The 24,106-nt window shown below is 41.8% G+C and overlaps 1 protein-coding gene across 4 annotated transcripts in view; it reads right to left on the bottom strand.

The window, feature by feature from the left end:
- Nucleotides 1–24,106, bottom strand: part of chd3 (chromodomain helicase DNA binding protein 3) — a 56,431-nt gene that overhangs the window by 16,443 nt on the left and 15,882 nt on the right. For 2 of the 4 annotated variants that reach the window (XM_086280952.1, XM_086280974.1), the window contains 24 exons: nt 23,871–24,071; nt 23,645–23,782; nt 23,117–23,238; nt 22,270–22,443; nt 21,128–21,269; nt 20,790–20,921; nt 20,459–20,576; nt 16,312–16,436; nt 15,987–16,218; nt 15,452–15,636; nt 15,117–15,294; nt 14,772–14,858; nt 14,348–14,433; nt 13,782–13,915; nt 12,690–12,834; nt 10,261–10,423; nt 9,994–10,151; nt 8,140–8,350; nt 7,887–8,003; nt 7,662–7,796; nt 6,076–6,184; nt 4,170–4,302; nt 1,246–1,441; nt 243–406 (listed from right to left, as the gene is read on the bottom strand). In XM_086280952.1, the coding sequence (XP_086137078.1) occupies nt 243–406; nt 1,246–1,441; nt 4,170–4,302; nt 6,076–6,184; nt 7,662–7,796; nt 7,887–8,003; nt 8,140–8,350; nt 9,994–10,151; nt 10,261–10,423; nt 12,690–12,834; nt 13,782–13,915; nt 14,348–14,433; nt 14,772–14,858; nt 15,117–15,294; nt 15,452–15,636; nt 15,987–16,218; nt 16,312–16,436; nt 20,459–20,576; nt 20,790–20,921; nt 21,128–21,269; nt 22,270–22,443; nt 23,117–23,238; nt 23,645–23,782; nt 23,871–24,071 (3,585 nt within the window). The remainder of the gene's footprint in view (nt 1–242; nt 407–1,245; nt 1,442–4,169; nt 4,303–6,075; nt 6,185–7,661; nt 7,797–7,886; nt 8,004–8,139; nt 8,351–9,993; nt 10,152–10,260; nt 10,424–12,689; nt 12,835–13,781; nt 13,916–14,347; nt 14,434–14,771; nt 14,859–15,116; nt 15,295–15,451; nt 15,637–15,986; nt 16,219–16,311; nt 16,437–20,458; nt 20,577–20,789; nt 20,922–21,127; nt 21,270–22,269; nt 22,444–23,116; nt 23,239–23,644; nt 23,783–23,870; nt 24,072–24,106) is intronic. The other 2 variants (XM_086280960.1, XM_086280966.1) reach the window with 2 other exon arrangements.

Genomic DNA, 24,106 nt, shown 5'->3' with positions numbered 1-24,106 from the left:
AATCATAAAATAAAACGAACCCCCTTTTGAGTCGTGCAATGTGACCAAAATAAAAAGTGCCGAGTAAGCAGCTGGGGAGTTAAAAAGTGCAGGTGGGTGAGGATAATGGGCTCTATGTTTTCATTGGATGTCTTCCATCTATTATTTTTCCACTGAGGGCTGGCAAAGCTCGAGCAGGTTTCAACCTGTCAGCGTTTGTGTGTGTGTGTGTGCTGTATTTAGAGGCAGCCTGATGTGCTGACCGGGGATGTGTGCGTCTCTGTGCCCTTGCTGGCCAGTCGGCTGAGGATGCTCCTCTCTGACATCTGCAGGCGGGCGGCGATGGGTGGGACTCTGGACAGCGTGGCCGGTAGCCGAGTCACGTCGGCCTTCATGTCGCTCAGCAGCTCCTCCAACTGGTTCAACACTGCAATGACAACAACAATAAGAAGACCACAATAAGAAGAGCCACCGACCAGGTGCTTCAGCTTCTCATTTTTATTTCGTTTGCTCAAAATCTTCAATTAATATGAAGAAATGTGCTTTTTTTGGAAGGTGGCAGTTCAGGTGTTTCACATCCGAGGCTGCTTCTGTGCTATGAAGGTCAAGACCATAAATAGTCTGCTTAAGCAGCTTTATTTCAACAAGCTGTTGCTTTTCTTTCCTCAAATGCTGAGAATAAATGTTTAAATAGCACATTGTTGATGCTGTTTTTGTAAGAGATTACAGTTCCCATCCTCCGGTATCTGCCCTCTCTGTCATCGCACCCTAACAAGTAATTAATCACCGTCCGCAGCGGTGCTGATAAAAAAAAAAAAAAAAGGTTTTCGCCTTCATTGCGTTCGGGTCTGTTAAGACGTACGAGACGAGAACAAGACCAGCAGTGTGCTGAGCGTGTTATTCTGTCGACAGCGCGATATAAACATGGACGGGCTTGCAAAGGAGCCAGCGAGGAAATGTTTGGAGCTATCACTTATCATTGTGTAAGCTTATCTGCCTGCCGTTTTTTTGAAGTCAGCTCCAGGCAGAGCGATACGGTCAACTCAGCAGGAAAAGATTGCACAACAGCTGCTGCGAGATACGCCGATCTTTTATCCCCCTCTGATTATCTGCCTGACAATCTTCCCTGCTTTCTCTGAATCCGTCTGCGTGCCTCTGCGCAGATCTGCTTCCCCGACGCAAACGTTTGTGTTAGATTTTGTTCGCTGAACAACACGAAACAATTTCCTCGCAACTCTCGGTGCCTTTCATCCGATCGCTCCTGACCTTTGTGCAGGACAGCGTTGGCTGGCTTGTTTCCCGCCAGGGACTCCTTGCTGAGGTGCTGGTGTGACTCCGCCAGGCACTCCACCTCTGCAAAGCGTGCATTGAGCGCCATGGCCGGGTGGCTGGGATCCTGGGTCATGTTTAGATAAGCTGCCCGCCGCAACTGCTCCTCTATCACCAGCGCTTGCTCCAACAGCTGGAGGATGATGGATCGGGAGGAGGTCAATGGAGAAAGAGCAGAGAAAGGACTGTTTATGAATCCGAGGTCACTGAAACCGCAACATGTATATGTGCTTTGCTATGATTAAAAAAAACCATGTAATTTAAAAAAAAAAGTGATTTAAGAGTTGTACTGATTGTGGTTTGCACTGTATTCTGGGCCTTCCTGCACACTCTAGGCTCCAAAATGACAGCGCGGTGATGAAGTGCACTTCAACACAGATATCAAGTTACAAAAACATTACAGAGCGCTAAAATTTGCCACTTCAGTTGGTCTGCAAAGCCTCCAGGGCTCTCTTGTTGCGTAACTTACACAATAGTTCCACTCCCAGTCTGGATTTTAATAATGTACCACAGCTACAATTTAGATACCGTCACTGTATTCAGTTAAAGTTAGTAACTTCTATACTCTTGTTCCATATGTGCATTTTATTACATTTATCGTATGTTTATCTTAAATGGAGCTTTAAATAATTTAAAAAATCATATAAAAAGTTTTTAAAATCTAAAGTTTGGTTATAAAATCAACACAACAGGCCGTAAAAGTACGGCTGAAGCAGATCTAGTACCTGAGGAAAAACTGCTTGTTTAAGTTTTTGTTTGTGTATAAAAAAAATGTAAAGATTTGCTTCCATTATTTATTTATAAATCACAATCTTAATTTAATGTAAGTAATTTTGAGGGTTGGACTGTTGTTGGGTCAAACTGGCACTGTCGAGATCGCAGCTGGACCAGTTTATCAGCAGGCTGATATTATCTACCGTTATAAAAGGCATTTATAATGGCAAATAAATGCACATTTAAAAAGGAGAGAATAGATAATGGATTGCATTTATATAGCGCTTTTCTAGGCACCCAAAGCGCTTTACAATTCCACTATTCATTCACTCTCACATTCACACACTGGTAGAGGCAGCTACAGTTGTAGCCACAGCTGCCCTGGGGCAGACTGACAGAAGCGAGCCTGCCATATCGCGCCATCGGCCCCTCTGGCCAACACCAGTAGGCAGCAGGTGAAGTGTCTTGCCCAAGGACACAACGACCGAGACTGTCCGAGCCGGGGCTCAAACCGGCAACCTTCCGATTACAAGATGAACTCCCAACTCTTTGAGCTTTGAGCTAGATGATACAAAGACTACGAGTGTTGGTGTTGCATAGCTTTTCCTTTAGAGAGCACTTTGCAGCTTCACTACTGGCAACCCATGTATCTGTTAAGCTGCAATCAATGAGCAACTGAGCCAAACAGAAACTGGCAGTGAATCAGTAAATAAGTAACTATACATAACAAATATTTGGGAAATCTGTTTATATTTTTCAACTCTAAAAGGAAAAAAAAAAATCAGCAGATATATATTGGAATATCAGACTTTTAACTCACCAAATATCGGTACCAATATTGGTCGGGCTCTAAGGAAGGTCCCACATGGGTAATTGAGAGGGACTTTTTTCACATTTTTAAACCAATCAACCAATTTATTAATGGAAAACTTAATCAGGGTGAACACACTGCATCCTGTCCTAATGGTGGAAATGCTGCGATTAACAATGTGCCATCAACACTCAACAAAATATGTTTCTAAACATAAAAAATACATAAAAATACATTTATTTGTAATTTAAAACACCATGTTTGTTTTAAAGGTATGATATAAATATCCTTAAACAAAAGTTATCTATAATCACACAAAGTGTGTCCAGATCAAACGAGAAAAGTCTATCAAGACTGATAATGATGAGAAAACACTGAATGAATCAGCACATTATACTTACTGGCGTAATTTGACAGTAAGTATATAACCACACACCTGATTGAAAAAATACTGCTAATAATAAGATGTGACACAAAGTCCTTATTACATTCTTAATAATGCAGCGTAATTAATAATTCAGACAGTGGTTAATTAAAAACAGTGAATTAATAAACCAGCGTCACACTTAGCCAATAAGAAAACTGACAAAACAGATGACTCTATTTATACTGAAATCTACAAATCTTCTCAATTTTCGTACAAATTTCTTATGTTTTTTTTTTAACAATGTCTTAGTTGGCATACTAATAATAAAGGCCTCTCATGATTAATCCAGCTTCGTGAGTAAATGCACTTTATGTGTGTATGGGTATCTGTGTGTGGGTCCTGGTAAAGGGAGTTATTTGTAGTAAATGCATTGCAAAAGCTGTCGTGTTACACAACCAATTACAACTAAGACAGCGTGATGAGAAATCGTTTTATTTTCTGCTGTCCTGTGCATTCTCGATGGCAGGTTTACCCCCCATGAAAGCCTACAATAATTTAGCGAGAAAATAAATGAGAAACGACGAGGCTGAGGCAGAAAAAGCGATGCGATGCAGTAAATGAGGATGTTGAGTGCAGGATCTGAAACATGTGCGCCGCTCAAAAACAGGATGAGAGCTCTTCCAGAAATGCAGCGGTCAGCAATACCATTCAGCTAATATGTGGGTCTAGGGGCATCTGTCATCCGACCATCAACCGAGTCAAGTGATCGAAGACACTGGACCGCAAGGCTTTTTATAGCGACTGAAACCATCCGCTGTCGTGTTCACGGCACACCACGTTCCCGCATACGTGGTATGAATTTGTATTCAACATGTGAGACCTTTGAGAGCTTGGAGGAAACTGACATTTATAAAATGTGCGAGTCTAATGTTGAACGCAAGAAGTGAAGGTTTTCGTGACACATCTTACCTTGAAGCGCCGAGCCAGGAACTTGTTCTTCATTTCCAGGAAGTTGCCTTTATTCGCCTGCGTCTTGAAAGGCTCGTTGATGATGGCGAACTGGGGATCATTCTGGATGTCCTGCCACCGAGCGTAGCCGTGACTGGCGCTGAGGTCAAGGGTCATGTTAACAACACTTTGGGAATAAGACCATAGAAAGTATCTAACTAAGCACACAACATCACCCTGAAGCTCAACAAGGAGCACTTTTAGACATTTGGTGCATTGGGGAGAAGTATTAACAACATGGGACAGATTTGGAAAATGTGAAGGAGGGCATTAATCTTTGTATTTATGTATTTTAATTATTTAATCATTTTAATTGTATTCTCATAGATTTTGAGATTTTCTTTTTCCTATATCAAGACATCTCAGGGAATAAATGTTTAGTTAAATGTCTTTACAAGGACAGAAAGTGGAGTTTGTTGGTCCGGCGTGGTAAAGATCAAAGTAGTCTGTGTGTGGCCCTCAGTGTAAAATGAGTTTGACATCCCTGGCTTAAAATAAAAACTAGAAAAAGAGAAAAAACTTAATTGCAAACATCTGTAGTTTCATCAGAGGTTATAGGATCATTTGTGCTGCTTTCTTATAGCTATCCTATGCTAACCTAATACTGAGTTGTATGAAAAGGAGGAAAGGTGGCCCCTGTAGCCTGCAACACACATGCAGTTAATGGATTGCCTTCATTCCATCTCTAACCATGTTTTTCGGTGGCTATGGCTCAGGAGGTAGAGTGGGCTCTATGCTAACTTTAAAGTTGGTGTTTTGCATGTCAAAGCATCCTTGCAGATGATGCAGAATCCCCTGATGCCTCTATTGGAGTGTGAATGTTAAACAAGGTGCTTAATTAGATAAGCATAGTGGTATATAAGTACCTGCTAAGCACTAACTTTGCCATTTTGGAAGCTTAACGTAATTGCCTTTAAAGCCCAAATCAGATAATGATGTTTAATGGCTGCAGCTGATCGGTTTAGCTTTAAAGCATGAAGGCCAGAAACAAAGAAAAAGCAAGTCTTACTCTGTCTAGAGTTATAAAAAAAATCCACCTTTCTTTACTTTAGTTAGTTTAAAGTTAATGAAGAAGAAACAGTAAATTATTTTCTTAATATCTTCAGCACCACACAGAAAAAATTGACCACTTTTGACCTTTACTGCAAGCAGCGAAACTTGATGCTTAAAAAAGAAGCAAAAGCAGAAGTGCTAAAAACTTAAGATCTCACTTAGGACTGACTCCAAAAGTGAGTCAATTCCTTTAAATTCCTATAGACGTCACGCATCGGCTGGTATCTGTCCATGTGATGCAACCACACCATTGGGATGCAGCTTACTTGAAAGCAAGCGAGCCTCATTTGATGACTTTGCACAGGAGCCTCTTGCTCAAGTTCGGCCACTTCTGGCTCCAAAACCAACATGGCAACAGCCCAAATGCCACACTCGGGCTTTAAAATAGAAGTCCACAAAACAATGGCATTGCACAAAGATAAGTAGCATCTTCTAATCTTACTCTCACACAGAATGAAAACAAAGGCGAGTTTCCTTCCAAAATGGAGCTATTTTTCTAAGCGTGTTTTTTTACATTTTAATTTCACCTCTAAGCAGACTTCAGGCAGACTTCTATTTCAGTCTATACAGGCCTCAGCATCAGCTTGTAGAATAATGAAACCTGAGTTTAATGTGAATACTCCACAGCCTTAATGACCATAATAGAGAGAGCAACATGAACTAAATGACCCTCCACATCAGTGTCCAGCAGACACACAGCTTGCTGTTTACTGAGGTCTGGCCGGCTTGTTGACTTATTACGCTGGGCTTCTGCCGGCCGATAGAAAAATAAACCCGCCAGGTTCATCGCCTGAGCAACTGCCATCAAGGATACATCACGATTCCCGCCAACAGCCAGAAGTCGTGCCGGCGGTGCCAGATCTCGTTCATCTTCCCCGAAGAGATGGCAGCCCGCTCCTCGTTCTGCCAGAGAGTGTGCAGCTCTGCGGAGAGAAGCGAGCACAAGGTAAAGAACACGAGGCGGGTTTACACGGTGCGCCCAGAGCTTTTCTGGGTCCGCGATCAAGGAGGAGATAATTCTGGCTCAGTGCTGCTTTTGTACTGAAGCTCTGGAACACAAGGGGAATGTTTTGCTCGTTCATTTAATGTTGTTTGGACTGCTTGGCAACGTTTTTGGACAAACTGGATATTTTCACCCTCACACCTTTTTCACTTGATTAGCAGGGGGGGGTGTTTCAAACACAAAGCCAGTATTCAGACAGAGAAAGTGAACTGAGAGTCGTAGGACAAAATGCAACAGATGTAGAGAAGTGTTATTATCTGACAATGTTTTTTAAATATCTTGTTCTAGTTTTGGGGAAGTTCATAAAAGAAGTATCATAGAAATATGAGCGGAAGCATGACGCTTGAACAAGCTTTATGGAAATTCCTATGAAATTTAGCAGAACACTTGTTCACACATGTTTCCTTGATTGTTTCTTCTGATTACCACTGAAACACTTCCAAAAAAAAATAAAAAATTTACACAGGAGAATAAAGCTGCTAATGAAGGAAATGTTGATGCATGACATCATATACAGTAGTGTGAAACAGCCTTGACCCCCCCCCCCCCCCTCATTTCTTTAGATTTTGCTAGGAAAATGGGAAATACCTGCAGCAGTTTGTTAAAACGTGCAAATCTACATGAAATACGGTGTATAAAGCAAAAACGAGAGTTTGTGCGGCTTCTTGAAGGACATTCAAAGCTCAAAAATGATACATTTCACTCCATCAGACCTGTTTCACTGATTTTTCAGTCCAGTTCTTGCGTAATTTGGCATGTCCCTGCTTTTTCTCGCTGCTTCTCTTTCCACCCTTCCACTGAGACCATTTCTGATAAAGTTTCAGTGAACAACAGAGCCAAGTCAACTGAAGGGCCAGATGTATCTCTGAGGTCCTGTGTCAGGGCTCTGCTGGATTTTTTCCTATTTCTTAAAGACGCTCTGGGAAAGAATCTAATTGGTGCTAAAAAACTTTTTTTTTTATCTGTCAAACTATGTTTATAGATTCAACTAAAGAAATGGGAACAAACTGTGTTTTTGTGACAAAGTGTGCAAAGACATACTTTAAAATTGGCTCTGTGCTACGTTTTCTGAATCACAAAATTGGTTCATCACTTGATTTAGGGGCCTTTTTGTGCTCTGGGCTAATGACTTATATGTCAGTGTCAAGGAGCTTAAGGGTCAAACAAAAAAAAAACATTCCTCTGAAAATGGCAAGGTAGAAGAACTGTTTTAAAAATGAGTGAAAAAGCAGCCAATGTCCAAAGATAAACTTTGAAACACCTTCAGAAAGCTCAGAAAACTATCGCGCAGCACCACTTTAAAAAAATTAAAGAAACTCCGGCTCCCTGGAGGCAAAAAAAAAATAAAGAAATGAGGGTTGAATCAGGATCTGTATTCCAGATCTGCTGTAACTAACCAGTGAAGCCACCGTCTGCGATGTTGAACATGAAGCGAGGTCGCTCAGTCGGGGGCTTCCCGTTACCCTTCGGCGCCTCCTCCTTCGCTGCTTTGACTTCTTTTCCAGCATCCTTTTCACCTTTGACCTCCTCTGCTATCAACGACAGCAGTAAAAATGTTAATTAGTTTGTTATTGCAGCATACCGTTACACGTCTAACCACCAGGAACTGAACAGACACGCACCTTTCTTCACATCAGACACTTCGGTCTTATCCTTGGCATCTGTTGTTTCCGTTGTGGTAGGTGTTCCCTCCCGCTTTTCTTTTTCTTTCTCTTTCTCCTCCCCAACCCTTTCTCCTTCTGCAAAAACAAAAGGACCTGAGTCACATAAACCTGTTTTATGTGTTTGTGCATGTCAAACTTGAACTCACAATACAACAAAAAGTCTTATAATGTTTGGGCTTATCAAGTTTCCTTTTCTTTTTTTTGGGTTCACCTGATTTCTCCTCTTTAACTTCTGAATCCTGCTTAGATGTGTGTTTAGTCTCGTCTTTAGTCTCCTCCTGTGCTTTCTTCTCCTCTGTAGAGGCAGCTGGGTTATCGGTCGTGTCTTTCTTCTCGTCCTCTTTCGTGTTGCTGTCGTCTTTGCTTTCAGTTTTTTGAACGGAAGACACATGTTGCGATGTTTCTTTTGTGGAGTAGGAAAGCTGCGGAGAATAAAACAATGCAATATCACATAATCTTGTTTGCAGTCATGTGCCAAAATCTTCACGCCAGAAGTAAATACTGTATATAAAGACAGCCAGTTTGATGTCACCAAAGTCACGAGAGTGAATCTGAGTAGTGCAACTTCTCAATCACAAGGCAGGACAATCCTAAAACACACCCTGCTTTATTATCTTTTTCACTCTAATGCTGATCATCCTTCTAGCCATTTTCTCCCGCTTATCCAATTCAGTGTCATGGTTCGGCCTATTCTAGCAGCCATAAGGTGAGAAGCGGGTCACACTATGGACAGATTACAGGTCGCCGGTCTCTTGCACGGCTAACACAGAGGGGGTTTCAAGAGTATTCACAGTCACATCCAAACCTATGGAAATTTCACAGTCACCAGTAAACCGAACCCCACTACCCGTAGTTCTTTGGACTCTTGGAGGAAGCCGGATTACCCCGAGAGGGCCCACGCAGACATGAGGAGAAAATGCAAATTCCACACAGAAAAGAACCGGCCAGGCGGCCCAGGACATCGTAACAGTCAAGTAAACAAGACCCCAGTCACACAGGCCTAGAGACATGTTGGCAACTACCAGTCATTAAGGAGAAACGTGCTTTCCCCAAACACGGTGGTAAAAACTGTCAATGGAAGTGATGGACTTGTCTGCAAACACTGGTAAACTGCTCTAAGAAACTGAGCGTGACACAAACTCGACAGGTTGAGTTCAATTCAATTCAGTTTTATTTATTTGTCACTAAATCAGAACAACAGTTGCCTCAAGGTGCTTTATTTTGTAAGGTAAGGAAGGACTCTATATTAACAGAGAGACAGCCCCAACAATCAAACAACTCATTTGCTAACAGTTGGAAGGAAAAAGTCCCTACAAGCAACCATGGCAATCTGCTAGCAACCAAAGCAGTCACCGGGAACCACTCCCAACCAGTCAGGGGATACGTTTCCCTAGCAACCAGAAGTTGTCACATCCCATATGGCCAACAACTCTCGAGCATATTTGCAGAACGTCCCGTGAGAAAGCCCCACATTTGCAACCAGAAGAGTCGCCCTCTGCTGGCTGTTAAACAGAACGCAGGTTAAGATGCACCATAACTGGCTTTTCAGTCCAATATCCATCTTTTATATACAGTCTACGGTCACACAGGGAGAAATCTCTTCGATGGCCACAATAAATCTTCTAATTAGCTTAATAAATTTATACAAAAAATTGCACAATTTGTTGTGGAAACATGCTACATCAGAGAAATAATAAGGTAATAAACAGACCACCTGTTCATTTGCCACTATGGCCTTAATAGTCTTAAAATTTGAGTGGTGGAATATTTTTTTTGTGTTTTTCTGTCTTTTAAGCTTTAAACTGAGTACCATACTGCATGAAACTGCTGATACCGTGAAACTGATTGCATAGATAATTTTAAGACTGCAATGCCTGCATGTAAAATATAATTTTTAATTTTCAATGAAAGTGGGATATGTGCAACAAATAAGAGATTTGTGAAATAAGTCAGAGGTTTTACTGACAAAACAGAAATATGCATAAATATTAAGATTATTGGAATAATTGAGAAGACACTGTACTGCATGCAGGTTTTGATTTGCATTTTGAGGACCAAGTCCCACCTCTGTAGGGTCTGCAGTTTTGTTGCCATCCACCTCTTTCCTTTCGTCCTTCTCCTTCAGTTTCTCTTTTTCCACAAGGGCCTCAACGTCCTCCTTGTCCTCCTCCTTTTCTCCCTCCTTCCCATTCTTTTCCATCTTCTCTGCAGGAGCAGGGGTCGCTGCATTTGTTCATACACGTAAAATCATTTGCACATTACACATCAACCATGCTTTTATTTACGTGGAGCGCCCTCTGCTGGCCGCTGTTATTGGACGTTTTTGGGTTACCTGGCTTTGAGGTGCACGGTGTGTTGTTATAGCTGGCATCTGGGGTGGGCGTGGCGGTTTTCACCGCAGGAGAAGAGGCCCTGGAGGAGGATTTGTCTATGCTAACCTCAGACTTGAGCTCTGGAAGACTCCACCGACCGTTGATGTGCTCAAACTCCTGGATCTGAACACAAAACATGAAACACTCAGTAAAAAAATTAAATAAAAAACTTGGCACCCACGCACTTTACCTAATACCACCTCCTTTAAACACACCACCTACATGCCCTGTTTGCCTGGCAGTATATCACACAATCCCTCTGGCACAGATAGCAGATCAGGATGTGTACACGTTTAAACAAGTTGGACTGAAAACTGGAAAGAAGATGTTTCGATAAACTAAGATAAACTGAGAAAGTGGAAGCAGCAAAGAAATCAAAGGGTATTTAGAGATGTAATGATTGATCGTTTCACATGAAAGAGGTCTATTTCTTCTTTTCTTCAAAAACACCTATAAACAAAAAAATCTGGATGTGCTTTATCATCATTATATTTATCCAAACTTTCTTACATACGATTTGTAGTTGCAATTATTCTACGTTAGTCTTTCAGCGTATTTACATTCAGTAATTTACTCTCCGTGCAGTAGTTTTCAGCAGTTACCTGCACAGTCCAGCGTTCCCACTTTGCATTTAACTGCACAAGATATTTTTGCACAAGATATTCACAATATTACTGTTAATTCTCCACAGCTGAATGAGAGCTGAGTTCATGATATGCTTGAGTAAACTGGACATTTTCTGTTATGGCAAGAATTGCAAGGGCAATCTCTTTGCTGAGGTGTTTATTTACCCCTGATTATCATGGTTTTCATATTTTGGATAGAGAAACACATAAATCTGACAAGCATGGTCAAGTGCAAGCTGCACAGACAGAAAGAAACTTGGATAAACAACACTAAAATTTTGTAAATGGAAAAATACTAGATGATGTTCTGGCCCCAATATAGACCAGTAAGTAGGGAAGAGATCCAGGAAGCATTTATGCACACAACAGTCTGATCTCTCTAATGCCCAATGAGAGGTACAAGATCCACATATCACACACCAGCAGACTAGTGAACACATTTTTCCCCCTATAACCGTAAAACTATTAAATAAATAACAGATACACTCAACAAATGAGCAATGCATACTGCAAAAGTGCATGTCTCTGTAGTGTTGTAGTAGTAGTGTTGTTCATATAAATCTTTACTTGCACTGGTACAAAACACACTGGAGTCTTAGTTAGCACACTTAATGTTTTTCACATTTCACAAGACCCTATTTACACAATCAGAGCAACAATAAACACCTTAAACTCTGAATCTTTATCTGAGCTATAAAAGCTACTAATGCAGTTTTAAGAAGTACTTTTTGTTTCTGCTGCTGTTCGATGTTCCAAGCATTTATTTAACTCAAAGGAAAGACTCTGACACAGAACCAGCAGGGAGCAACAAACACAACTGCTGGGTTTCTCCTGCTTCCATTTATTATCGAACTGTTCTCTACTGACACATAATATAAACTGTCACCTAATGAATCAGCGAGAGACACAGTTTGACTTTTTTATAGGATAAAGATGGCATCTGAGCCTACACGCACACGTAGTTAGTCAGAAATAACAAAGCCAATCCTTTTAGAAATAGTGTGGTGACACTCAGATTAGGAAAAACGCAAACTGCTCCCTTTACTTCAAACTGATTTTTAATTTTTGATCCAAATTATTTCCAGTAACAGTTCAGTAGTTATTGCATATTATAATAAGCCCCTTTTTTCTCTACTAAATTCTACACCCTTGTCAGAAATTCAAGTATTGACATCTCACTGCTGACAAATTTAAAATTTTGCAGGGTGAAAGAGAATAAGAAGGTGCAGCTGCATACTTCCAACTCTTTAGCCATGCAACCAAATGGTGACTATCCTGCTGTTGTGTGGAAATCTGCAGGATGTAAATTCTGCTTTGCAGCACTGTATACCTGTTTGCCATCACAGTCACAGTTTGCCCATTTTACAGAAGTGGCTGGTGGTTATGAGGGAGTTACTAACCTGTGTGACTAGGGCTTAGCAGTGAATGTCAAGACAAATGAATCTCCAGCAAACACTTGCCAACCAGTTGGGGAATACACATTATCCCCTTGTGACCGGTGGCTGACAGATGGTTGCCGCCTGATCTTTAGGTTTGTGTGACGGGGCCTTATTAAAAGAGCACGACTTTGTTTGATTGTACTCCAAACAGACACACCAGTCGTATTTTTTCCATACCAAATTGCGTTTCCTGGAATATTAAACCACACATCTTGTTATTAAAGTGATTCCCCCAGAGAATACTCTTGAGGATGAGAGCTGTCATAACTTGCATCATTCACCTCATCTGTCTGCAACTAGGAAAGGCAACAGGTTTCGTCTAACCTTCTTCTTGAGGAGTGACATGACGCCAATACGTGTGAGAACTGGCTGTCGACACAGTCCTTCTCTTGGGACGCCATCGGCGAACGTCTCGGCTCCATCGGCGACGGGCTCGCACAAGTGGCGCATGAAGAGAGACACGTAAGCTCTGGGAAAGAAGAAGGCAGAGATAGATGAACATACTGGACTTAGAGGAAGTTTAAAAGCTTGACCTTGATAGTGTGGAGGACCAAGACCACCATAATAAAAAACAAAAGCATATTTGAATATTATATCTTAATAACATTTTGTATTTTCTCCTAGTTATTTTCACAGCACTGTTCACTTTTGTGTTTAATTCCTTTATGCAGCATGTGATGTGTATATTATGTATGTATGGAAATAGTGTCTGTTAATAAAGTATGCTGCAAAGCATGAACGTGTGGTCGGGTCTGCTGTGGATTTATTACAAGCATCATGCCAGGATCTAACTTGTGAATGATGGTAAGGATAGGGCTGATGCTTTCATTCAGGTTTATGTCTGGTTCTCTTTATCAGCTCATCACAGCTGTTTCACCATCTGCTGCAAAGCCAACAAATTACATATGCATCATTTCTTTAAAAACACCCTTTATAACTGCAGGATGTTATAGTCGCCCCCTAACCCTGGTGCATAACTGCCATTATCAAGTTCAAAGAAAAAGCTACACAACTTTTTAGTGGGAATTCTGATGTTAACAATCAGAATTTAGACAAAATTGTACACAAAGTAAGAATATTTTTAAGATTTTTTTGTGAGTCGCCCGAAGCTTCGAATCCAGTTCATTGCTCTTTTATTACTGGCAGCTTCACAATGAAACAGACTGTTTAATGGCATGATGCAATGTTGGAACAGGATGAATTGGATTATCACCCACTGAGCCGTGACATCTCTGTCACTGGATAGCGAGCGCGAAAAGTAGAAGTCAGTTTCTGATATGATTGTTCTTTGCACTGCAGAGTGTTTTAAGATGTGCATTTCGTGCATTTAATTCCTTGTGAATCTACAAAATGATGTGTAATAATTTTAATTTTGTGGGTTTTGGTCCTCCGTGTAATAAACTGTCTGTTACTTACTTGAATTCTTTCTCAGTCTTGCCTTTAAGGTCTCTTACAAGCCACTGAGAAGAGAAAGCATCCTGAGATGGCATCCCCCAGCGCATTACAGCATTCAGGAAAGCTTTGCGCTGGCGTGTGTTAAAGCCCAGAACCTATTGAAAGAACAGTTTATATATGTGAACTACTATTATCCTAGAGCTTGATTGAAAATGCCAGAATGAAAAACTTTTTCATAATCTTGCAGACACTTTTGTGTTTTTAAAACCTCCCAGGGCCTTTTCTGTTTAAGTCTGACTCTTTGATAATGCTAAAATAAACTCTAAGTCCAATCTTTAACAGTGCAGGAGATCATTATCACGTCCATCATAATCAGGATGATGAATGAGCTTAGACGGTTCAGAGCTATTGAAGAAGTAATTGCTTTGCCGCCATCTCCAATAAAGGATCATTCGGTTTTTAAAGATCGCTGAAAAAATAACCGTGAATGCTAGTTCGCTTTAAAAAAAAAAAGCCTGACAGATTTCAGAAATATCACAATTTAAAATAAAACAAATGAGTAAGACTAGTTCCAGAGCTGTACAAACCTCAAGGTTGCCTCCCACCCTGGCCAGAAGAGGAGGCAGAGGTTTATCTTTGTCATTCCTCAACTGCCGACGTGATTGCCGTCGTCCTGTGCAAAAAATTAGGCAACAAAAATGACGCACGTAAGAATATTTGCTACAAAAAAGACAGATGCGCTCAATAAAACATGTTCTTTATTTATTTTTACATTTTGCAACCCGGCAGTTATTCGTGTCAACCAAGAGTTAAAAACTTCTGATAAGCCTGAAGCATTTTGGTTTGAATTTTTGGCAAGCCAACTTGTTCTGCTCTGCCAGGGAACTGTAACAACTAAATCAAATTCAAGCTGTAATTCAACACAGGCCTGAGAGCGTGTCCTACAAAATATATATTTCGACTTTCACAAGCAGCTCTGCTCGATCTGATGCCTCCGATTCTTTTCCTTACCTTCTGGCCGATCATCAAAGTCCTCGTCCTCCTCCTCAGAACCCACCGAGTACTCGGACTGGTTATCTGAAATGTCAGCATGCCACTCTGAAACAGCACACGGTGGTCTGTCAATAGGCCAGGCCCATTCACTTCCACTGTGCAAGTCATAACTCAAAAAGCACACACACATAATCTGAGACCTCATTATTTTTCTACTTCGATCCCCAGATTAACATAATAAATCTTACATCCATTCTTAGGTCCACGTGAACGAGGACCCATGTTCACATCCAGGGCTTCCTACTCCTAAGCATCATTCTGTTATGTGGAGTTTCTTCATCTTACACGAGACTCGCCCCCTACCTTGGTCTTCCTGTGCAGCATCATTGTAGTTGACAGGCTTGCGGTTCCTCTTTCCTTTACCAAGTTTGCTTGCCAGATCCTCTTGTTGCTGTTCGTAGTGATGCCGCAAAAGCTTCTCCCAATAATCTGGGTCCACGTTCTCCTCCTGTTTGATTATCTCCCGCTCAATCTCCTCGATCTGCAGCATTAAACATGTATGTGCAAAGAAATGCTACACTTCATCTCTATTTTTCATCCATGTGAGGAGAAAACGATGTCTCCACTCCAGACCTTTGCACAAGTTGCACATTTTTGCAAGCAAAGATACAATAAATGGGTATTCAATGTGTCCTCACCTTATCTTCTTCTCGCACCATGTACTGGGCCACTTTGAAGGAGCTGAGGTACTCGTTCATGTTCTGGACATCCGAGTCGTCTGTGTCGTCTTGGCTTCGGTCCAGCAGCCTCTCGATGGCGGTGCTGTCATAGTGAATGACGTTGCCCTCGTCCTCAACTTTATCCCCTGAACTGTTCTTCATGCCTGCCAAATGTGGAGTTAAAAAGCGAGCAATTGTTTCTATGGTTCTTCCAACACATTTTAACAAGTAAAAATGCTCTTGTCAGTTATTTTAATCAATAACACCAGAACATGCCAGGAATGCCCTGTGGCGAAACCTGTCAGAATGAAAGGCATTAAACTGAGTGTATTTGACAAAATAATTGAATTCAGCAGAATAAGCCTATCAAAACATGCCCTATTAGAATCTATCCCAATCCAAGCCAAACCCCTACTTGATTACATTTAACAGACAATCCTAGTTTTATTTGACTAACAGATCCAGCTCAGCTCGTGGACGTGTTATTTTTAGATTCAACAGTAACTGCCGTCACCTTCCCCCTCGTCCTTGAAGAGCTCCTCCGTCCCAAACTTGAGGATGTCATCCAGCTCCTGCTTGGTCATGGAGCCTGCCTTGGATCCCAAACCCGGGCGCACCACTAGGTGGGTCAGCATCATCTTCCTCTTGGCCACCTGGGTGATACGCTCCTCCACGCTGGCTCGCGTTACGAAACGATAAATCATGACCTTGTTGGCCTGTCCGATGCGGTGAGCTCGACTGAAGGCCTGCGAAGGAAGCGATGAGGTAATTCTTTAAAGAGGCAAAGTTTTATGAAGTAGAGATCACTTCGCTTACACGAAAAGCCGACCGAACGGCACCTGAATGTCATTATGAGGATTCCAGTCCGAGTCGAAGATGATGACAGTGTCCGCTGTGGCCAGGTTGATGCCTAAACCTCCGGCTCTGGTGGAGAGCAAGAAGCAAAACTGGCAAGCACCCGGAGCTGGAAACAGAGAGGGCGGAGAGCGTATGTGTGAGAGGGAAATAAACAGGAACACTTGTAGGACAGTGTGTAAAAGAATCACGCAAACATGCTTTACTAAAGTCTGCAGCAAGCAATTTATCAAAGACTGCACTGATATTATCACCTTAAAAAGGGGCTCTATTTTGAACCTTATGTGGCTGTGATAGCTGTAGCTGGAAGGGGTGATGCTGTCAGAATGAGCTCATAATTGGAGCGGGTGGATGCGCTCAAAGCTGTGAGCACGGGGCCAAAACATTCGTTCTGTCCTGGAGCTCTTCAGCCTGAATGTTTAGAGCTGAGCCCCAAATAGTTCTACTGTTCAATAACACCGATATAATAATCAAACAGAGCAGAACTCAACTAACTTAGCTGGACTACAGGGAGGAAAGGTGAAAATCCCCATTTTCCAAATTGTATGCGTAACACATACAAGGATACATCTTGTTTTACAGGCTACAAGTTGCTTCTTTTTACAGTGACAAAGTCTGAGCATTTACAGAGTGCAGAAAGCTCATTCCTCCAATACAGCGATTTTATCTACGCTTAAATGCTTTGTGATCTTTGCACACACTCCGATGCACCGGGGCTGAGATCGATCCACCAACCTTCCACCTGAGCTACAGCTGCCATAAACGAATCGCTGATGCAGGACGATCTTACAGCACGTAACAGTGACTTTGATGAATCTCGGCAGCGTCGCGAGGCATTCATAAAAGACATTCGCACCTGCCTTCACACCTGTGGGCAATTTAGTGTTACCAATTAACCTATCATGACTACCTGCATGCCTTTGGACTGTGGGAAGCGGAGAGAACCCACGCAAACATGGGGAGAACATGCAAGAAAGACCCCGGCATGATGGTGGAATTGAACACAGGACCTTCTACTGTGAGGCGACAGTGCTAACCACCGTTCATTACTGCATACATGGATCAGGTTCTGACAGTAAAACAATGTTGTCTTCTACAAATCACTCAGATCAGCTGTTACACATACGATTCATGTTTATCTGGCGGGATAGATGCAAGAATTTAAGTCCTGCACCCCTCCTGAGCGGTCAGATTTATCCCAAGCATGGCTGTCTCTACCTCCGAACCCACACGGTCCCCAGCAATTTCTATAAATATATATATATATATTTTTAATCATACAGATTCTTCTTCTGCTGCCTCTCTGTGATTTAAATTGTCACTGTGTTTCCAGAGAGAAAAACATGAAGAAGACAAGGTGCCAATTTTGCTCATTGGGTGTCACAAGGCTTCTAGTCTAACACCAGGCGCTTTGTTGCTTAATTTCCCCCTTCTTCCCATCCACTCTCCACTATCCAATAAAGGTCACCCCCCACCACCACAAAAAATAAAATAAAATATCTCAACAAAAAAGGCTTTGACATCATGGGTTTCACTTTGTGTGTGTGGGTGTGTAAATGGTGCTTTTCTACTATATTTGACTGCTTTATACAACATACTTCATTCACTCAGTCACACCCGTTGACACAAGCACTTTTCCACAGCTGCGTGCTTTGTACAGGGAGTGCAGAATTATTAGGCAAATGAGTATTTTGTCCACATCATCCTCTTCATGCATGTTGTCTTACTCCAAGCTGTATAGGCTCGAACACCTGCTACCAATTAAGCATATTAGGTGATGTGCATCTCTGTAATGAGAAGGGGTGTGGTCTAATGACATCAACACCCTATATCAGGTGTGCATAATTATTAGGCAACGTCCTTTCCTTTGGCAAAATGGGTCAAAAGAAGGACTTGACAGGCTCAGAAAAGTCAAAAATAGTGAGATATCTTGCAGAGGGATGCAGCAGTCTCAAAATTGCAAAGCTTCTGAAGCGTGATCATCGAACAATCAAGCGTTTCATTCAAAATAGTCAACAGGGTCGCAAGAAGCGTGTGGGAAAACCAAGGCGCAAAATAACTGCCCATGAACTGAGAAAAGTCAAGCGTGCAGCTGCCAAGATGCCACTTGCCACCAGTTTGGCCATATTTCAGAGCTGCAACATCACCGGAGTGCCCAAAAGCACAAGGTGAGCAATACTCAGAGACATGGCCAAGGTAAGAAAGGCTGAAAGACGACCACCACTGAACAAGACACACAAGCTGAAACATCAAGACTGGGCCAAGAAATATCTCAAGACTGGTTTTTCTAAGGTTTTATGGACTGATGAAATGAGAGTGAGTCTTGATGGGCCAGATGGATGGGCCCGTGGCTGGATTGGTAAAGGGCAGAGAGCTCCAGTCCGACTCAGACGCCAGCAAGGTGGAGGTGGAGTACTGGTTTGGGCTGGTATCATCAAAGATGAGCTTGTGGGGCCTTTTCGGGTTGAGGATGGAGTCAAGCTCAACTCCCAGTCCTACTGCCAGTTTCTGGAAGACACCTTCTTCAAGCAGTGGTACAGGAAGAAGTCTGCATCCTTCAAGAAAAACATGGTTTTCATGCAGGACAATGCTCCATCACACGCGTCCAAGTACTCCACAGCGTGGCTGGCAAGAAAGGGTATAAAAGAAGAAAAACTAATGACATGGCCACCTTGTTCACCTGATCTGAACCCCATTGAGAACCTGTGGTCCATCATCAAATGTGAGATTTACAAGGAGGGAAAACAGTACACCTCTCTGAACAGTGTCTGGGAGGCTGTGGTTGCTGCTGCACGCAATGTTGATGGTGAACAGATCAAACACTGACAGAATCCATGGATGGCAGGCTTTTGAGTGTCCTTGCAAAGAAAGGTGGCTATATTGGTCGCTGATTTGTTTTTGTTTTGTTTTTGAATGTCAGAAATGTATATTTGTGAATGTGGAGATGTTATATTGGTTTCACTGGTAAAAATAAATAATTGAAATGGGTATATATTTGTTTTTTGTTAAGTTGCCTAATAATTATGCACAGTAATAGTCACCTGCACACACAGATATCCCCCTAAAATAACTACAACTAAAAACAAACTAAAAACTACTTCCAAAAACATTCAGCTTTGATATTAATGAGTTTTTTGGGTTCATTGAGAACATGGTTGTTGTTCCATAATAAAATTATTCCTCAAAAATACAACTTGCCTAATAATTCTGCACTCCCTGTAGGTAACGAAGTACAAATACTTCCTTAATGTACTTAAGTGCAATTTACAGTTGTTTATACTTTACTTTTTTTTTCGGACTACTTTTTACTTTTACTCCCTGAATAAAAAAAAAATTTATGTACTTTTTACTCCTTACATTTTCAAAACAGACTTGTTGCTTTTGCTTTACCGCATTTGGGAGGTATTATTTCTATGATCATCATGCTAAATCTTGCCCTCAGATTCTTCATTTTCTTAAACATTGAATCCCAAAAGTCAAATGAGGAGTTGAGAGTTACCAACAGAATGTTTTTGAAAGTGTTTTCCATATTTCTTCTTGTTATTGTGCAATCAAAGCAACATCATCATCATATGACCCTCGACCTAAATGTAGAGAACCATCTGAATCCTGACGACGAATAAATAAATAAGCACTTTAATGACACGCTTTGTACATCACATTTAAATTAAATTTGACTTAACAGTAGTTTTATTAATAATGTGTAAATTGCATCATTTTAAAATGCAGTATATTGCCTGCACTGTAAAAAGGTTCTGTAAAACCATTATGGCCCCATTAGTGCTGAAGGAGAAGCTACCGAGGGCACACTCCCTTTAAGAGTGCAGTGGTCCCAGCTTCCACAGGCATGCTTGTTACGGTTGGTTTCAACAAGCTAAAATAAATGTGGCAGAAACACATGACTTCACTGACTACTGCCTGTGTCAGTCTTGTACATACAGCCTATTGGTATAACTGTCTCGTATCGTTTTAAAACATTTTAACTTATATTTTAATCAGCAAACTTTCTCGGTTAGTCTGTTATTTCTGTCAATTTAATGAGTCTTTCTAGAGTACTGCAAGGCAGCGTGACACCTACTCATCCTTAGCTGAGCTCACGGTCAGCTTACCGCACTTGATCCTGTGTCTCACCGTTAAAGCGGTCGATGGCTTCTTGCCTCAGCGCTCCCGTGATGCCTCCATCAATTCGCTCGTACTTGTAACCTTCATAATCCAGAAAATCTTCAAGTAAGTCGAGCATTTTAGTCATCTGAAAACGGAGGAGACAGAGAGGTAGAGAGAGACACCGGCATGTGTTTTCATGAATACTTGATTACCCGTGCAGCCGCACAGCTGGAATCACAGCCTGCCGCTGAGCCTTCTGGAGATGTCACGAGACCAATTTAACATCTGCGCAGGGAGATACCCATCTGGTGTTTGCGTGTGTGAATGCGCGCTCGTTTGTGTCTGTGTGAAGACGTACCTGTGAGAAGACCAGCACTCGGTGTCCCTGCTCTTTCAGCTTCCTCAGCATCTTCTGCAACAGGGTCAGTTTCCCAGAGGCCTTAGTGAGGGCTGACCCTTCATAAGCACCGCTGGGTGTTTTCGGGGATTCCTACAAACACAAAGAAGATACAGTATGACACAGGAGCTCTTCCACACATTACCACAGGGTGTCCCTGTTAAGCAATTTGCTATTCATTTAAAGCAAATCTTGGAGTAAATGCTGAAATAATACAGGAAACTTAAGCAGCATTAAATCTACTCTTTCTGTGGATCAAGAATCCCCAAAGACAAAAGTGTCCTTTTGTTTCTTCTCACCATTGAGGCAACGGGGAAGAGGTAGGGATGATTGCAGCACTTCTTTAGGTCCATCATGATGTTGAGCAGCGAGACCTGATTTCCTCCGCCTTTCGAGTTTAGAGCTTCAAAGTTTTTGGTCAGAATTAGCTTGTAGTATTTCCTGCATTTAAGAAAATCCAAGAAAAACACAAAATCGTGAAATGATTAGGAGTGTGTCAACACGACGTCAACAACATTAGATGGATCTATTAAATCTTTGAATTCTCGCATTTCACTGAGTCCCACTGACACTGGTGGAGGAATTCCAGGAGCCAGCTGTTCAGTTTTAAGATGCACAGCTGGTTCATTTTTCGCTTTAATGTGGTTGATTGGTGCAGATGTGAACAAAGTAATCGCACATGAGTGAGGACCGAAATAACAACAAAAAGGCCATTGGATGAGCGAGCAACTGGTTTATGGTGAAAACGTGATCCAATCTCTAGCCGATCTTGTTGCAGTCAGGTATATTGAATACAAATGTTAGGAATAACTGCTCCATGTTATTCACTAGTCCAGAACAATGTTGCTCCTGCTCTGAACACATCCGGCCAATAAGAGGACTGAATGTTCTCATGTGGTTTGTAGTGTCACATTTTGGTCTCCAAGAAAAGAAACCAAAAGAAAGGAAATCATGAGAAAAATCTAAGAGTTTACAAACTCTTCAGTTCTTCAATTCTGTATTTCCAGCTTTGTGGGAACACCTCAACTCTACCGAACACCTTTGGGATGAACTAGAAAGAGTCAGCCCGTCTGATCTGACATCAGTGTCTGACCGCCCAAATGCTTTTCTGCATTAACGGACAACAATCCCACAGACAGGCTCCAACATGTACAAAAGCTTCCCAGGAGAGTGCAGAGGGGTACCAACTCCAGATTAATGCCTGGCTCCTGTTGTTTATACAATGTTTATATAATGTGTAGATCAAGATGAAGTCTTTTTAAAACCTTTTTCTCCCCTCCAACAAACACTTACAAACAACAGAGGATGTATAGACTAACTGTCGCACTTGTACACACAAACACACCCTTTCAGTTGAATCTGACCTTGGTTTTAGGCTACGGAAGATGCTCGTCTAAGTGCTACAAACGTAGATTTGTATCTACATTTGTCAGTGTCATACTTCTGCATAGGGCTCAGCTCCACTCTGACAATCAGCTCGGTCTTGGCGGGCATGTTCTTGAAGACGTCGGCCTTCAGTCTGCGCAACATGTGAGGCCCCAGCAGGTCATGGAGCTTCTTGATCTGGTCCTCCTTGGAAATGTCAGCGAACTCTTCTAGGAAGCCCTCGAGGTTACTGCAAAGAGAGAGAGAAGAAAATCTATCATAGACAATTCTACTGCAACTAGAAATAAGAACAGATGAATTAGTAGAGCTACAAGTACTGGGCACATTACTGTTTACAGGTAATGAGATACGTGTACATAATAGTAACCCCTGTAAACCTAAGCATTAGGCTTTAGACTACTCCAAACACTCAGTTACTATCTTTTCTACTTTTGTGCTGAACAGATATCAGCTTCATTTGCTTCTATGGACGCAACGCTTACAAGCTTTTGTTTGAGGGAGCCAGACGAGGGGCAGCCAATCAGAAGAAAGTGGCCTTTCAAGAGTGTGGCCTCAACTCTTTATAATTGCTAGAAAATTGTCAGCGTTTGTTCAAACACCTGACCATTTTATAATTAGTTAAATATTAATTTGCATACATGAGATTTATTTGTATTATACTTCTACACTCTCACAAACACATAAAAACTCATGTGTTAAATATGACACACTTAACAGAGAGTAGGTAAAACAGCTTTTTCTAACAGGGGATGAAGTGAATGGGCTGCACCAAAAGCTAGAACAGATTCATTATTTTTTAAATGAATGACGACTCATGCAAAGCTACTCTTGTAGGACCCCCTTTTAAAATTAGGTGTTCATGTAGTGTGAAGGTGTGTGCTTTACAAAGAAAGAAGTCCTACTTGAAGCGGTTAGGTGTGAGGAAGTTGAGCAGGTGAAACAGCTCCTCCAGGTTGTTCTGTAACGGAGTTCCTGTGAGCAGAAGCTTGTAGTCGATCTTGTAGTCGTTCAGACGCCTGAAGAACTGGAAACACAAATAAGGAAGCTCAGCGTTATTTAACTCTCAGTGGATTTTTCTAAACTCTTCCACATCATTAAAAAACAAACATATTTGACTTAATTTCACATCAGTTTTATTTCTATAGTGCAAACTCACAACAATAGTCGCCTTAAGGTGTTTTATACTGTAAGTAAATATCTTATATTGCATAGATCTTATAATTAGTTGTAATTAAGTCATTATGGCATGGACCCCAACTTCCTGAAGAAGTACAGCTAATACTTAATCTATTACTCTCATGATAAAGTACATTAAACGACCTATGAAAGTAGTTAAGTACTGTGGGACTAAAGTGTTGCCATTGCATAGTTTGGCCACCAGAGAGAGGTGAAGTGCGTTAATGTGGACTCATATGCAGTAGCTGCTGTACCTTGGACTGGTTGTTCTTAAGGCGGTGAGCTTCATCCACCACCAGACAGGCCCAGTCAATAGACTTCAGCGCCGTTTGGTCGATGGTCACCAGCTCGTAGGAGGTCAGCAGCACGTGGAATTTAATAGGAGCTTCTCGCTGCAGGAGGACAAACAAGGGAGGAAGGATGAGTGGACGCCACTGTCGATATCGTGTTTTCCCGCTACTGCTAACGATCCCTCCTTACCCTCAGTTTGAAGGTCTTCTTTCCTCCCTTGACGGCCGTGTCATCAAAGGAGAACTCGTTCTCTCTGATGATGGCTCGGCTGTCCTTGTCTCCCGTGTACGTCACCACGTAGAAATCGGGGGCCCACATCTCAAACTCCCTCTCCCAGTTGATGATGGTGGAGAGTGGAGCGCTGACTAGAAATGGACCCTTAGTGTGACCCTGAAGCGAGCAGAGAGGGAAATCAGTACCGTGTT

This window comes from Aulonocara sp. 'chitande type north' Nkhata Bay, linkage group LG3 (assembly GCF_057382095.1).
Source record: "Aulonocara sp. 'chitande type north' Nkhata Bay isolate Kocher_YH1m ecotype deep benthic linkage group LG3, A_spYH_male_GT1.1, whole genome shotgun sequence".
Classification (NCBI taxonomy): Eukaryota; Metazoa; Chordata; class Actinopteri; order Cichliformes; family Cichlidae; genus Aulonocara; species Aulonocara sp. 'chitande type north' Nkhata Bay.
This window is presented reverse-complemented; position numbering and strand designations above follow the sequence as displayed.